This window comes from Aphelocoma coerulescens, chromosome 20, assembly GCF_041296385.1.
Source record: "Aphelocoma coerulescens isolate FSJ_1873_10779 chromosome 20, UR_Acoe_1.0, whole genome shotgun sequence".
Classification (NCBI taxonomy): Eukaryota; Metazoa; Chordata; class Aves; order Passeriformes; family Corvidae; genus Aphelocoma; species Aphelocoma coerulescens.
This window is the reverse complement of record NC_091033.1, coordinates 8,914,650-8,931,626: the sequence shown is the minus strand read 5'-3', so window position 1 is coordinate 8,931,626 and position 16,977 is coordinate 8,914,650. Positions and strand designations below refer to the sequence as shown.

The 16,977-nt window shown below is 40.8% G+C and overlaps 1 protein-coding gene across 3 annotated transcripts in view; it reads right to left on the bottom strand.

Annotated features, from left to right (window-relative positions):
* The window catches only part of RTEL1 (regulator of telomere elongation helicase 1), a 46,821-nt gene that overhangs the window by 15,443 nt on the left and 14,401 nt on the right, over nucleotides 1–16,977 (bottom strand). For all 3 annotated transcript variants that reach the window (XM_069034200.1, XM_069034203.1, XM_069034201.1), the window contains exons 16-28: nucleotides 16,717–16,798; nucleotides 13,274–13,406; nucleotides 12,861–12,974; nucleotides 10,982–11,022; nucleotides 10,254–10,339; nucleotides 9,559–9,636; nucleotides 8,786–8,863; nucleotides 7,464–7,607; nucleotides 6,599–6,714; nucleotides 5,627–5,750; nucleotides 4,303–4,456; nucleotides 2,601–2,755; nucleotides 503–598 (exon numbers count right to left, since the gene is read on the bottom strand). In XM_069034200.1, the coding sequence (XP_068890301.1) occupies nucleotides 503–598; nucleotides 2,601–2,755; nucleotides 4,303–4,456; nucleotides 5,627–5,750; nucleotides 6,599–6,714; nucleotides 7,464–7,607; nucleotides 8,786–8,863; nucleotides 9,559–9,636; nucleotides 10,254–10,339; nucleotides 10,982–11,022; nucleotides 12,861–12,974; nucleotides 13,274–13,406; nucleotides 16,717–16,798 (1,401 nt within the window). The remainder of the gene's footprint in view (nucleotides 1–502; nucleotides 599–2,600; nucleotides 2,756–4,302; nucleotides 4,457–5,626; nucleotides 5,751–6,598; nucleotides 6,715–7,463; nucleotides 7,608–8,785; nucleotides 8,864–9,558; nucleotides 9,637–10,253; nucleotides 10,340–10,981; nucleotides 11,023–12,860; nucleotides 12,975–13,273; nucleotides 13,407–16,716; nucleotides 16,799–16,977) is intronic.

Here is a 16,977-nt window from a genome sequence, read left to right as displayed (position 1 = left end):
GCATAATGAGTTGACTGGGTTTGGAGACAGGGCAAACCAATAATGCACAGCTGCAGAGCTAACACACAACCATGACCCACCTCAGGAGGGGTAGGATGTGATCCCTTACCCAAAACCAGTCAGTTAAACCATCTGAGGCTCTACCACAGCAGCTGGAACTGATCATTGCAGGCCCCTCCCAACTGAACTATTCCATTCTAATCAAAAAGAAGGAAACCACCCAACCACACCTGATCAAGTTGTTCACAAAGCAATCAGTGTCAGAAAACAATTCTTTTCACCTACCAGCCCTACATGGACCTGTGCTTGATTTGGTCTGGGACATCTGGATTTGGGAAAGAGCATGACAAAGAGACTTCAGATGTGCACTGATGAATATTTACAATTCGGAGAAAAAACATACTTGTCCTGTCATCAGTCATCTGTCTGCCTGGAAATTTCCAGTTCAAATTAAACCAATCTACAGATCAAAGGGATGGCACAGACACAGGGAAACACATACTGTATTGCTGACTAGCTTTATTTTCTTCCTTCCTCCTTTCTGCTCATCCGTTAATCTCTTCTCATACTGAATGGAAAGTGTGGACAGACGATACGCCTGTGAAGATGAAAAGAAAGTAAGGTAAAAAAAAAAGCTTTTCAAAGTTACTGTCCATTTAATTTAGGTATTTCCAGCAGTAAAACTTGGTAATCCAGTTTGTGACACCATTCAAGACAGTGAAACAAGTCCAACCTGAATTATTGTCACAGAGCCTGGGCACATATCTGTTTCTAGAGGGTAGAAATTTACTGGACAACTCAGAGAGACCAAACCAGAAGAAATTAAAGATAAGGTTGGTCTTGAGGGTGCAAATGCCTGCCTAAGCAAAGCTGGACTCACAGCAGACTGTTCCAGGGCAGCCTGAGAGCATACACACACCTGTGTGTAACTGGTGGCTCATACTCTCCTTCACTTTCCTGACTGGAACTCCTTGTACGTAAGGGAATGAAGAATTGGAACATAATCAGCAAGTCAAGTATCTGTGATACATGCAGGAAGCCAGAAAAATGATCAAAACCATGTTCTTAGTCCTGTGCTATGTAAAGGCACCACCTTGAAAAACATTATTCAGCAGAAATAAGGCTTCCTAGACAAGTTCACAAGAGGCATAACTCACGAGGAAATCTGATTATGGGGAACTATTAAGTCACTTAAATGGATTGAAAAATTATTTCTTGTACTGTGAATTTTTGAGGTGACAAAGCAAATTCTTTCAGAATGAGAGCAGCTAAACTTCCATGATTTACAGAACAAGGGTACAGTGTAACTTTGATAAAAGGAAAAATGGTAACACAGACACTATGCTGGATGGGGATGACAGGAAATGACACCAACCCCATCCTCAGTCCAAATCCAGTGCTCAGTGCTGGACCCAGAATGAAACCTGGCTGCCTGAGAGCCACTGCCTGTCTCAGGACTACACCCACCAGACTGCTGGGACCAGGTCACCAAATTTGGAGCAGCACAGGGTGACCCCAGAGCTCCCCACAAGCTTCAGACAAGCAATGCCAAATATGCAAATAGGAATTGGACCTGATCGACTGCCAAGCCATCGGGTCCATCAGCTTATCTGACTCCAGGAAATGCTGAGCTCTGCCAAAAGCACTGCAGCTGTGTTAGGAACATACTGTAGCTGAGTTACTAAGTCCCTGGAGTTCTGCCAAGCTTTCAAAAGAAAAGGCTTTGGTGTCTATGTCATGGCAGCCCAATGGGTGATAGAGCCCATTTCTCACTTGGCTGCACTCAAGTTAAATATTTGCTGCCCTTTGTACATGTCTCCATTCATGTCCTTGGGCCTACTTAGATATTCCCCAGATACTCCTACACCTCCACATTTTACCTCAGGCACTCTTCCCCTAAGGGAAGTACTTAAGAATGCTGCAATAGGCATTCCTGAAGTCAATGCACAAGTCTGCAAGCCAGCAGTAAAATACTTCAGCCAGGTAAGGGAGCCACTCCTCCAACAACTGCAAACAGAGATTTTGGGAAAGCAAGAACACAGCCCAATCACTGATGTATTAAAAATACCAATCCAAGAGGAAAGAAAATGAACATCACAGAAGCAGCTTTGTTGATCTTAATGTGATAGTGGAATTTTGATTCAGATAAAATATTCCACAAGTCAGCAACATTCCTTCTCTGGGACAAATCAAACATTTTCATCCAGAAGTGCAATTTCTAATCCATAAACCCTCCCCCACCCTTTTTTGAATTCAATATCTGGTCTCATACCACGTGCTGACAGAGACTCCACCCAGGACAAACTGTGTTTTACCAACCTCTTCTCTGAGAGCTCCTTGCTCCTCAGAAAGCATGGTTAACTTCCAGGACTCCTCCTGGTCAGCAGCCTTGGAGCACAGAACAAGCACATACCTGCTGATCATCTACTTGAACGTGGCAAGGAAACCCTTTGATCAATTTAATTATGAGAACTTGCAGTTACTGGTGCTGATTACAGTGAGCTTTTCTCGAAAGAGGGGTGAGCTGCTTCTCCTGATGCCAGAATCATTTTGCTTTAGAGCCTGCAATTTTTATTTACAAGGAAGTATTTTGCCATTACCTTTTCCTCTCCTGGCAAATCAGTTTCCTCCTCTGCATCTTCACTGCTCTTCTCACTGCGCTCCAAGGCATCCAAGAGCCCAACACATTTTCTTCGGGGTGAGACAAACTCTTGCTCATATTCCACACACAGGCTGGGTGCTCCATCTCCATTTACTGCCACCATAGCAGAACACAGATGACAAATTAACATTCCACATTCTCTCCTGCATTTTCTTTGATTTGGTGATAGCTCCAAGTCTTACGAAGCAATCCACAAATACGTGCTGGTGAATGAAATAATCTCCCACCTCTTGCAAAAGTGCATTACATAATTTCATAAGAAGACTGCTTTTACAAATCTCTTCTAAAATTGCTCAAGCATTTGTTACCACAACCTGGCAGATTGCTCTCAAACTTTTCCTTAAGTGATTGTCACATTTAACCTCAAAATGGCTTAGGATCAATGGGAAAAAGTCTTACCACAGCAGCTGTCTTTGTTCAATTATTTTAGATTTATGGATTTTCCCAAAACTGAGTTCCAGAGTTTTGGAGAGATTTTAGTACAAACCACAATTTATTATTTTTAAACAGAGCAAGTTTTATAAAAGCCTACAATTCTCACAGTATCAATACCCATAAGACACAGTCACCAAGGTCCCAAATTACATATTCTCACTAGTCAAGATCCAGGTTTTAAATACAAGAATTTCGAGTTGTAAGTAGAGTTAACCTGGTATCTGCTTGATATTTCTGTAAGGCATTACCTTCAAAAGGTATTTCCATTGCTTTGTGAAATTACTTTAACAGTCAGTTACTAAGGAAAGTCACTATTTTCAGAAGAATGGGAGTGTATTATGATCACTGTGACTACAGGTGAGTTTGATGTTACAGCTGATGCAATGCAACTGAAAATCTCTATGAAACAGGAAATGCAGCTTCTTCCCTTCACCTCCAGTCACACATTCCAGCCCATCCTTTGAGATGGAGCTACCAGTCAAGGGGATGGAAGGTCAACTGGCTCAGCAAAGCTCAGCTGCTCACTCTGCAGCTGCACAAAAGATGGACTCAAATCAAAGGAAGGAGTAAAAAGTGCACAGTTGGAAATTGAGAGGGAGAAAAACGTGGTGGCCAAAGTAATCCCTTTCAGTGACAATCAGCAATCACACTGGCTTAAATGTAATGTGAACTCACACTCACTCATAACTGCTCAGGAACCACAGCTTTAACCAAACTTCACTGTTCTGCTCCAAACCAGCAAACAGTCTAGAGTGTTGAAATAATATCTGACATGAGAAATGCTTTATTCTTTGGCATTAGCTACCCACAAAATTTTAAATATTGTTTTGTTCCCATGTCCTTTTTGTTTTCTTAGACAGATTACTGAGTAAGAGTCATTTATACAACAGGATGGAAGAAGGACATATTGTGCTAGGCAGAAAGAGACTTCCAGTTCTTATTTTCAAAACTATCTGTGACACTCCACCAAAAACTCTTCCTGTTCTGTGGGACACTTTTTCCACCCCCATCTGCCTCTTTTCTCTGTAACTGCCGCTGTTTTCCCCCATTTTCTAATGCTTAACTATGTCTCTTCTGACCAGACTTTTACATCAGTCTTTGAGCTCTCCTTGCTTTCTTTCCCATTTCAGTTTCTAGCCTCCTGACTCTCCTTTTCATGGTTCAGCTTAAAACAAAAAAGTGTATCTGTGAGGACCCAAACATACCTTTCCTTTTCCTCTTCAAACTGGGAACATGATCATCCAGGTTTTTAGCTTTTTCCAGGGAGAGGATCTGCTCAGATGAAGTAGATGGTGCTGCATTGCTTTCACTTAAGGAACCAGTATGTCCAGGAGGGCACTGAGACAGGGGTGGGGGCATCTGCAAGTAGTTTACAAAGCATTACAATAGGCAAAGGCCACTTTTCCACACCATCTGTGACCAAAAATCTCAGCAACAATCCAAAGACATCTCTTTTTTCCCCAAATAACCTTTAGTAGAAAGATGGTTACACACTCTGGGTTTATGTGATTTTGAAGAAAGGATAAACAGCTCAGGAGTGACAGAGCTGAAGTGCAGTAAGCAGGCTTAACTCTAAGTGACCTGGTAACCAGAAAAAGGATCATGACCTGCTGAAGAACAATCACTTCCTAATGCTATCTCTGCAACAACAGCTCCTTCTGACAAAGCACATCGGGTTGTGGTTTTGATTTACCATGGAACTCTCACTCATGATCAGAAAAGATCATCAAGTCCTGCAGCATCATCCATCTGTAACTAATTAGTCTGAACAACTTGTATTTGGCTATGGCATCTTCCAGGAAGTCATCCAAGTCTGTACGTTAAATTTTAAGTGCTTATTTTAATCTTAACCTCCATTTTGGGAGCAAAGAATTTCCCATTCTGGCTTCCAGCCCATTTCTTGCTATGACTTTCTCCAGTAAATTAGGAAGCCTTTTTACAATATTACTTTTTAAATCAAGGAACTATTACAGGGAACATCAGCTTCTTAATGCTAATAAAGAAGCTGTATTAGTAAAGATGACCCAGTCATGAACTACAATAACAACTGATGGTTTGTATTACTCTTTATTACTAGTCAGCTTCAATTTAAATTTTAGGGTGTGATCCTTCCCCACACATAACCTCTTCCTGAGCTAGAAAGCTTCTGGATGCCAGTATCAGTTCCAGGATTTGCACACCAGCCAATAAATACATGTTTTTTTAGGAGGAACTGGAAGAGGAAGTTATTTTTGTGATCTAACCTAATGAGCTGCCCAGCATAAGAATGACATCCTGTCCCAGATCACTCTCAGAGAAAGATGAGGCACATCTCCTTTCCAGTAAATCTTCCAGCATTTAGAAGTGACAAGTGACTCCACATTGGGCAGGCTTGTGAGGAGCAGGGAGCTGGACTCTGATCCTTATGCATCCCTTCCAATTTGAGATCTTCTGTGATTCTCTCACACCTCTCACCTATCTCAGCATTCCCAGTTTCCAACACACTCAGGAAAGTTGTTTATTTTGTGGGGTTTTTTTTAAGACACTTACAATTTCTTGAGCAACACGGAAGAAGAGGGAGACACTTCTGACTGCATGCCCAAAGTTGTCATAAACGTTCACATAGGGACGGACCCACGAAGGCAGTTTGCCTCTGACATCACCAGTTGTGAACCTGGGCAGGATGGGAAAACCTGAGAATTATTTGCCAGGTTGGGCTAAATTAATTAAACAAACCCTAGATCAGTATCCAAAAGGATAAGGGAGGAGCAGCAACACAAATAAAGACAAACAGTGCAGTAGATATAATGGGGTGATGCCTTCACTCAGGAGAAAAGGGCTTTGCTGATACCATGTTCTATCAATTAAACTCCTGTTGCCTATAATATACATACTATACTAATTAGCATTACAGAAATGGATATTAATGCAGTATAATGTTAATATAGAATCTGAATATAAATAGTATTGTTTCAGTAACATAATCTGTCCTCATTTCCATCCTCCTTCTCTCAAAACACTGCAGTGCTGCTGACTGTCATCTCAAATGAAAGATGGAGAAAATGCAACACCGTAAGTTGTTGTCACATAATTTCCTGTGGTATTACAAACATGAATTCAAAAAATTGGTTTATTTTCCGTTAAAACCATTAATCTCCTTCTGCAGCTCCAAGCCTATGTAGCTAAGGAGCAGAAGATAACAACCTAGTTACTTTCTTGAAGTAGTGCAATATTTATATAACCTGTTACATAAATTGATTTCATTATTACGAACTGTAGCCTTTTCCAAACAGCAACACCAGCACATTTATGTTCAAAGTACCAACACCTATGTTGGGATATAAAGCTGTTGATGTTGTTGACGCCCCATCCCTGGAACTGTTCAAGGCCACGTTGGATGGGGCTTGGGGCAACCTGGTCTGGTGGAAGGTGACTCTGCCCTTGGCAGGAGGCTGGAACGAGATGAGCTTTAGGGTTCCTTCCAAGCCAAAATATTCTGGGATTCAGTGAGCTGAGGTTTACCTGTGGTCACACAGGAAGATGGCCCCGTAGTCCTGGCGGTGCCTGATGACCCGGCCGATGGCCTGGTTGACAGCCCGGGACGCTTGCTGACTGTACCACTCACGCCCAGACAGGAACTGCAAGAGGTGGGATGCACAATTAACATTATTTACCAGGTAAAATGTATTCTCTGTGCTGTACAGTCACCATTTTTTTCCTATAGAAATAAAAAGTACAGAACAGCTGTTGGATAGTATCAACCAGATATACTGACAAATCTCAAAGACCTGAGGAAAACCAAGCACAGGTGGACTCAAAAGTCACACCTGATTTATAGAGCACAGAAAACTCAAGCAGCAATGCCCAGGTTGAGAGGCTATTTCCTATATGGTGTACTCAGAGCCTTGGCAGTACAGCAGACTCACCAGATTCTTTAAGACCTGCAGAACAGACTAAATTGTAACATCATTCATGCTTGTGCCTGAAGCAATAGAAAACCAAACTCAAACACCCCAACATACACCACCACACTTCCAAAACAGTAATTCCCAAACCAGCCAGCACAGGCCATTCTTCCTGCCCACACTGTCTCTGGATGAAATACATCCCTCAGAATGAGAGACTGATAACACACATACAAAGATTTTGACGTAAACTTTAATTATATTCTTTTTTTGGGCCCATATTTAAGACTGTGCCAGAATTTGGAACCCATCTTAAAAAAAGGTGGCTGTATTTTTGACAGATACCCAAGCCTGTTTGAATTTTTGATATTCATAGTTCCACGAGGCTGAGAGAATAACAAAACCCAAAACCCACTGGGACAAGAGAAAACCAATGACACAAACATGCAAACAGCCAGGAGTGAGAAGCTGCCCAGTCCTACCTGTGCACCTGCACCACTTCTCCTCATCTCATCCAGGAACTGCATCTTTAGAATGACTCTGGGCTCCATACGAGGGGGAAATGGAAGCCCAGTAATGATGACTCCTCGTCCATTTATGTCTGCAAAGTCCAAGCCTTCACTGGCCTGCAGAGACAGAGTTTTCCATCATCAACAGGCTTTGAAGTGACATTTCAGAGCGATTCAGCAGTTGTTGGCCCTTTTTCTCCATTCAACTCCTGGCCAAGTGTAGTTTGTCAATTGTTTCAATGAATAGTTTCAACCAGATTTTTTTTCTTTTATTACCAGGAGTTTAAACTTGGCTTTTTCCTCTGCCAAAGCACAGCTCAGCCAACCCTGTTAATGGCTGTCTTGTTTCTGGATAAGCAGAACAGCTGTACTGAGAACATGTCAACACCTTTGTTTAAACCTTCCACACCCTGAGTTGTCAACAAGACATAAGAACATAGCAAGCCTTCTCTGTCAGTAAAAATTAACAGAATCATTTCAAAGCAACAACAGAAAGCCATCAGATTCACCAGACTGTAGTGCCATGTCCAACAGCTGTGCTGTTGACATCCCATCAAGTATTTGTCACTCATGTCCCCTGTACATGCTCACTGTGCTGGCAAATCACTCTGTGAAATTAACAGAGTTGAACTGACTGAAAAACAATTAAGGAAAAAAAAAAGCTATTTTGTTTTTCAGCTGAATCAGTTCTCCAAATCTCAGCAACAAGACTTGAGAGAGTTATGTCTTTTCTTCACTCCAACAGCTTCTTTGGAGACTGGGACCAAAGGTTCAAAAGAAACTGGATCTTCTCCTGGTACACAGTAAACAGCAGCAAAAAGGCTCTAAGAGTAATTTCACAAATATTTCCACTGATAAACATAAGTCAATTTATCAGCACTGGAAGATGCAAAGGAAAGGCCACCAAATGTGTCCAGAGAACATGAAGTTAATGAAGCAAGTGTTTTAAAGGTAAGCATTATGTTTGGTTTGCAGCAGTGTTGTTTTAACTTCTTTGATTACAGTTCTCCAGAACAGCTGTTCTCATCTAATGGGTTATGTTTTCAGTCAGCAGCCAATATGAAATGCAAGTATGATGCTCATCCACTTCAGAGAAATCAAAATGTGTCCCTTCAATAAAAACAGGAGTGAATCACACAGAAATGTGACCTAATTTTGAAAAAGCTTCAGAGCATTTCTTTTTTCCCCCACATATAATTACAGTCAAACAGAAATGTATTGAAATCCAGAATGAAGGGGGTTTTTCTATCAATTATATAATCTCATCTCAGATGAAACAAACTCAGTTACATTACCTTGCCCCGACACACTGCCAAAAATGCAGCTCCATTGGACTTAGGACAGGTGACTTTATCATAGTAAGCATCAATAACCTAAAATAAAAACAACTTTAAGCAGGAGGAAGAATGGTATTATCCTGTACTAGCTAAATTTGACTTGTACACTAAGATCTAAACTGTGATTAATTTGGCTTCATATAATTGTTTTTAACTAATTGCAAATGTGAGAAGCTGTTCTCCCAGCAAAATCTTTGTATCACTGTGAAATCCAGAACACATCTTGGTAGGCATAAAAAAATTAATGTCAGATACTTCTCATGAGAAGATGGACCATCCTGTGTTTCTGCAGATCCTTAAGTAAAATAGACAAAACAGGAAAGCAATTCTCAGATATTATTTATTCTAAGAAGCAAACAGCTATAAACAGGATGACACTGCACAATCCTTTAACATCCAAAGCAGGATGAACTGGGAGGAAAAGTCCTGCAGAACATTCACAAATGCTGAGTGCTGAAGTGACAGCTTTCCACCAGCTCGATTACTCAGCACTTGTGTATGTTAGCTGCTGTTACATCACCAGATTCAAACGAAGACTGAACCCTGCATGGCCAGACGAGAGGAAAGGAAGGATGCACAGGAAAACTACACTTCCAAGAAGCACTCAGAGTTTTACTTTCACCTTAGGCCAAAAACTTGGGTGTTTCATACCCAAACACACCTTAGAGAAGGTCATGAAAGATAAAAACTGTTTCTGAAAATCACAGAAGTATGTAATGCAAATAATCAACCTCTGAAAAGCTTCCTTTGTTCCTGGGTTCCACAAACATCGGCTTCACTTCTTCTATTCTTTTGGCAAAGTCATGCTCCTGTTAAACAGAGAGGGAACAAGACAGAAATGCCAAGTAAGCACACACCACAAGAACAGAAACACTCAGAAATGATCACTACACTTCCCCACCAGAGCATGTTCCTCTCTTGCCAAATACAGGAAGAGATGGAAGCAGAAACATGTAATCCTAAGAGCACTAATAGTGATTCCTTGCAGTAGTTGCACCTCAGACATCAGGCAGATGGGGGAGTTCCAGTACTCACCTCCCAGTCCCACTCCACAGCATGGAACCTCCACCCACCCCTGCCTTTTCAAGGAGCATTTAAACCAGAACTGTTCTGGCAAGTCTCACTAGGGACATTCAACTCATGAGCACAGAAGTACCAAAAATTACAGCTGCAATGGTTACAAAACAAAAATAAAGGAGAAATGCTCATATTGCTTTTTTCCCCCAAGGGCTGAAACACAGAGACCAATTCTAATAATTGTTTTGGGTTGGAAGGGACTTTAATAATCATCTAGTTCCAACCCCTTGCCATGAGCAGGGACATCTTCTACTAGATGGTTTTTAATTAACATGGTTAAATGGAATAACTACAAGCTGTCTGATGCATGTAACCAAACCACCTAATACAGGCAGAGCAATGAACATACTCTCCAGTATTCCAGGCTCTTATCCATGACAGGATACGAGGGGAAGAACACCAACAGCCCATGTGGCACAACTCGCACAAGGTTACCTGCAGTGAGATAAGACAAGGGTGCAGCTGAGGATTTCACCTTTTAGGCCAAGCTAAACACCTCAGAGCATTGCTTTCATTTCTCTTCCATGTCCTTCTAACATTTCTAGATTTAACAGATTCTTTTCAATCATGTTAGCAAGCTGCACAAATGCTCTTCTGTTATTCTGTCCTTATGTGTTATGACTTTGTAATTCTATTACATCTGTATATATTACCAAAACAATAAATGCTGACTTCAGGCAGGCTTGACACAGTTTAAAATATCACAAGAAATTGCATTGATTTCCTGTGATTCTCAATCTCTCTGCAAATCATCGTTGGCTGCATCATCTCTGGCTATTGATTTCCTAGTTTCATTTACTCACTGTGCTTAGGAACCACATTTTTGACCCAAAAACAAACTCCTGACAGTAAAAATGGAGTCCTGACTTGGAAATATTAACCCAGGGACTCAATTCTGTGTGCTATTAAAGCAGCCAGCTGCCTTGAGCAAGCAGAAGCACACAAAACCAGATAGCAGTGAGATACGCACTGCAATCCTTTACCTTTCTCTTTTGAATCTTCTTTAGCATTGCCCTTTCTAGATTTCCAAAAATCCTGGGCATCAAGCCATTTCTGAAATCCACACACTTCACTTACCAATTGTTTTCCCCAGAGAAGATAAATAATCCTCTGAAAACCTACAAAGAAGAAAAATCAAGCAACACCATTGCATTTCCTTTTTTATGTTTTTCATACACACTGACTTCCTTTGATATTCATCTAAAGCAGCAATTTCCAGACTCCCAATTGCTCTCCCTCCTGTGACAAGCACCAACATCGAGGGCAAGAATTGGTAATACTTCACAACACTTTATTAATAGTATGAAATATTCTTATTGATAGCACTGAAGGTGATTAAAGCTTCAATACTTCAAAGTGCACAGGTGGAAACGGGCAGCCATATAAGTTTTATTATTAACAGTAACAACATATATGTGAGAGTTCTGCCAGAAAGGTCTGCAGCACTGCCAAGCCTGACTAACGTTACAACCATTTAAAATAATAATTGATGAATTAGGTGTGGTGTTGCTGCAGGGTGAATTTGGTTGCTGCAAAAAGGGTGAATTTGGTCACTATGGTTACTATTTAGTAAATCACTTTTGCTTTGGCTGAAGAAGTTCTGCTCTCCAGTGAGCCCCATTTATGTTCTTCTGGCTCTGACTGAAAACTTACCTGTTCTCTCATGCCTTTATGTTCCTTTCTTTTTAGTGTCCTGTAGCTCTGTGTACTGTGTTCCCAGAAGATTTATATATGCAGGGAAAAAACCTAACATATATATCTTTGTAAGACCTACAGATACCAGTATCAACACACAGATGTTGTCAAAACACAGTGAACACTGTGAATCCCTTTCCTTCAAAAAACCCCCATGGTTCTAAAGCCTCGGAGGGGTGGAATCCCCAACCCTCCTTCCTTAAAAGACATTGTCTTCAACAGAAATACACCAAAATGGCACTCTAAACTTCTGAAAATGACAAATCCAGTTGGAGGGTTTTCCAGACTACTACTTCTCTGTAAAAATCCATTACAATTGCTGAGGCCCCTTCCAGTTCTACGGAACATTTGGCCTTTGCTGGCAGCAGAAGCACTGCCAATTCTAAGCAACAGATAGACAGATGCAGAGTGATGGAAGACCAGAGAAGAGCAAGAAAAATGATGATGAAAAGCTTGACAAATATCTGGATATGTTTTCCTTAAGTAGGCAACCCAGAGGTGAAAGAGAGGCCGGGCATGGTTCCAAGCTTTAAGTATAAAAACAGTTATTGCAAAGGCCAGCCATGTTTCAAGTCAATTACGCCTTCAGCAAAAAAAAATTTGGATGGTATTACCGCAGGCCTGGTTCCTACGGTATAGCACCGTGTCCCGCAGCCATAGGGAGGAGGAGGAGGAGAAGATCCAGCAGGCAGGAGTTGTGCAGCAAGATTGATTTATTTAATTATTTTACAAACTCTTTTATAGACTTTTTTCTTCTTAGTCTAATTAGACAAAGGACCAGCCACCCCTTGGGGGTGATTGGCTAAAATCCTAAAACATCCATTGTCAAAATATTTTTCTACTATACCATAAACAAGACTTTTCAAGGTTGCAGGTGTCTGGGTTGTTTACATTCCCTGCCACCTCTTCTGTGAGAGAGAAAAGTCTCTCACAGACTTAGAAAATAGCAAGAAAATCCTCGCTAGCAGCATTTTTGTATCTACAGGATGGGGTTCAGGGCAGCTCCTGGGGGATGGTTGTGGGTACAGGTCCCAGCTAGGGCTGGTCAGGGTCACCAAGAACTATCAGTGCCTTGATATCTGATCCCTCCAGCCCTCTAGTTCTAAATACTCAGTAGTCGTGGTTAAAGGGTGTTGTTATTCAGCATTTATCCAAGAAAACCACTAGAGATCACTTGCTTCGCTAGCATCCTCCTGTTAGCAGAGCCCAAAGTGTTGGAACCCAAAACTTCAAAGCAGGATTCCACATGGAAGTTCATTACCTTCTTTCATAGGTGGAAGTAAGGACAGTTCCATCAGGTCCCTTGGGAATGATCCCAACCCAGAGCTGGTGTTTATCGATTACATGAGGATTCTCCAGACAAACAGGAAAAGGGCTGGAGGAAAAAGAGGAAGATCCCAGTCATACCCATTATATGACTCCCTACCAGTTCCAGAACCATAGAATGGTTTGGTTGGAAGGAACCTTAAAGCTCATCTCATTCCACCCCTCTGCCCTTTTCACTATCCCAGGTTGATCCCCACCCAACCTGGCCTTGGACACTTCCAGGGATAGGGCAGCCACAGCTTCTCTAGGCAAACAGAACACTTTAAAATCCTGAAATAAAACCTAAATCCACGAGAGCAGCTTGTGCATTTTCCAGGAATGGCACTGTTCCCACATCCAGGTACTCACATCTGCATTTCCATTGTAAATGAAGAGAGGGGGGAGAGCGTCCCGCTCGTGAGGATGATTGTCCTGACTCCCTGTCGAACGAGCTCGTGCATGCTGTACCCAGGGCTGAAACACCAATAGCTTAAAGTCTTCCCTGCATTAAATAAAGAGAAAACACTGAGAAGCCAGTCAAAGTGGAAAAATTAGACTGTGACCAGCATATGGCACATTGCACCTCAACTTCTGAGAGTAAACCAGGCAGCATCCAAAGTTAAAATTCCAGATGTATGGTATGTCCTGCTTTGGTTCTTCCCAGATTTAATGACTTTTAATTAAAGCATCAGTGCTCCCTCATACTATAATAAGAAAGTATCTCCACCCTTGCACTTGCTTGAAAAATGAACCCCTTTTTAATTAGTAATTTCCTATATATCTATATAGGCTATAAATCTTTCACCTAAACTTCCCACTTTCCCCACAGTCAACTCCCAAACCTTTCAAGTTCTGCTCAAATCTTTTGTGGCATGTGGAGACATATATATATATATACACACACACACACACACACACACACACATATATATATATATATATATATATATATATATATAATTTAGTGTGTGACTCTGAAAATATGTAAGTTATCAACAGAAAGAATATTAAGAAAAATAAATAAATCACATCAGTCTATTCCTTCATTGCTCAGCTTGAGCTTGCTGAAAACTTTGCATCAGCTTCTCAGAGACACAGCACAAGGGAATGAACACAATATCCATGTGAAGATCAAGAGCAGCCAAAGAAAACATCAGCTTTTGCTTCTGATTCTGCTTTGCATGATTAGTTTCAGTAATAAAAAGTCATCTAAGTATCATGTGCATGTCTTTTAAATTTATGCCTTTCAATCAAAGCCTGCGTTTCCTGAAGAAAAAGCTGACGTTTTCAGGAAATCCCCATTAATATCTGCCTAGTGAGTCACTTACTGCTTAGATTTACAAGTGAACATTTACTCTTAGCTGAAGTTTTACCCTTCCATCTCATTTGGACAAACCCATCCAATGTCCAAATTCTAGAAGACTAGAACTTCAAAAATTTGGCAAATTCTGTATCTTTCCATCTCACACAAACAATTGGTGCAAATTAGTTTGGATCTGCGTATGGACAGGCCAGTGAGTATCTACAGACAAGAACAAAGTCACTTAGCCAGGAACCCAAGAAATCCCAGCATAAAAGTAAACTGGGCTGATACAGGATGGCCTGGAAAAGGACTCCAACCCCTCATGTTTGCTCCTCCAGTGCTCAGCTGGAAACACACTTTTGTAACCCAGCATGACAACTGCCAGGCACCAGTTCCCAGTTCCTGGACAAGCTGAGATTGCTGTACATTTTTAGCCTGGTGTGCTGCAATTATGTCTTTAAGCTTAACAACATTAAATCCATTTTCAAGGTCCCATTCACCAGCAGGAAATGTTGGGCATTAAACAAAGCAGATCTCTGCAGCAGCTTTTTCCACTCCTGGTACAAGGACAGCTAAAGCAAGGAGAAATGGCTTGCTAATAGTTTACAACATGATGACTTAGAGCAAACCATGAATAAGAGTACTTTAACTTAATGCTAAACTGCAACAGTCTGATATCATTGACATAAACAGCATCTGTTCACAGATGGCTCAGGCATGAATCTCATCAGCTATCCCAAGCTATGCCCCTTCTCCTCACCAATTACAGTTTGTACAGAATGATGTTTGAGTTGATAATTTCCACAAAATCCCTGGGAAACAGCTGTTCTTAAATGCTTGAATTATTTCTATACCATTTGCTATATCACTACAGGAAATCAGACACTTGATCAGGCACATCTGGCCTCTGCTAGGCTTGCACAAAGCACAAATCTCAACATACTCAGGTGTGTTGCACAGGAACTTGCAAATACTGTTTTTATTTGAAAAACAAATATATCAGAATCCATCTACTAAATCACAGAATTCTCTTGCTGCTTTGTGTTTTTGTGTAAAAATCCTCCGAACTGTGCAAAAAACCTAGAAGTGTTTGTATTAGCCTCTTCCTGCACCCATCATTAACCTAATCTACTTAGAATTATTCCTGTATCTTAAACTCCTACTGAGCAATATCTCAGGAAAGCAACATTTGCAGATTACCAAACAGCATTAACTTTGTGGAAACATTTAAGGGGACATTATTGCAAACCCAGTAAATTCATTCTTTGAAAATGTTACTTTTGTCCTTAAAAAAAGGACTTCTGTGAAACAGATACTTACATACCCACGAGCACTTAACTGAGTAATTAAGTAGATAGTTATGAGGCAAAGTATTTACAAAAATCCCTGGAGAGTGCTCTTTTATGAAGGCTGAGGTAAAGGGACCTGCATCTGTCTTCTCTAATCAGAAAACGTTTTGTTTGCAACCTAATTATTAAAAAATAAATTTAAAAATCAGAAAGAATGAATGCTGCCCTTCATTGGTGCTGCTTGGTGCTGCTTTATAGGACCATTAGGATAAGCCTTTGATTCAGAAGCCAAGTTTCTTTTCTGCTAAATATATTGTTTCGAAGAATGATTATACTGAAATAATTCCAGATTATGGATTCTGCAGAGCATAAGGAACAAAACGGGTGGAAGGAGAGAGACAAGGAGAGGGAGAAATCCCAGTTGAACTGCCAAGTATAGTTGAAGGTGAAACTATCAAGAACTGACAAACACATCCTGAAGAATTTAGGAAGTTGCTCAAAGTAGGAAGTTTCTCAAAGTAGGTCATCCCAGAAAAGATAAATGTGCCCTAAGGCATGGCATTTTCTGCCTAAGAATTCACATGATCTGGACAAGATCTCTGGCACAGCACATGAACCTTCCCTATAGGGCTCCAAAATGAGCCAACTGCAACACCTCCACATTGTGAATCATTTCAACAGAGAATGAGAACTTTAATAGAATTTACTCCAACACCGCCCTTGGACAAATATTTTTGGCATAACTGCAACTGAACCTCGTTCTTCCCAAAGGCAGTTACAGCCTTATTCAACACCAATTATGTTTAACTCAATACAATTGTACAGAGAAATAGAGCTCGTCTGAGGAGAACAGAACATGTCATGAACCTCAGTATTAACCTGAGGGTTGGAGGAGAGTTCCCCATTCTTGGCTGGTCTGAAGGTTTTCTCTATATCAATACAAACAACAATTACATAATGGAGATGATCATCTTTCACTGGAATAATTGCCTTAAAAGAACTCCAGCAGTACACAAAACACCAGTGGTACAAGAAATTTTTATATTGAGATGGCACGTTGTCATCTCCCCTTCAGAAATAACTATAAAAGTGAAAAGCTTGTCCCCAACTCATCATATCCACAATGGAGCTGCACTTGTTTTCTTTTATTTGAATCAGAAAGGAGCAGTTGAGTTTTCAATCCAGCTTTTGCATGAACCTCCCCGAGACCACTCCTATACCTTGTTTTTTTGAAGATGACGAATTCCAGAGATCTGTCCTTTGCTTCTTTTTCTGATTACCATTATCCACATGAATATGCACCTGAAGGAAAGTGACAAACTTTTCTAGCAAGGGCTGCAGAAATGAACTTGCACTTCATCCCTCAAAAAAATCTCACCCACACGAAAAGTAATTAATGCAATTACTGTCACTTTTATAGTGTTACTAAGGTTATATAATTTCCGGTCTCTTTTCTATTTTGCTTCCAATCTTTCATAACT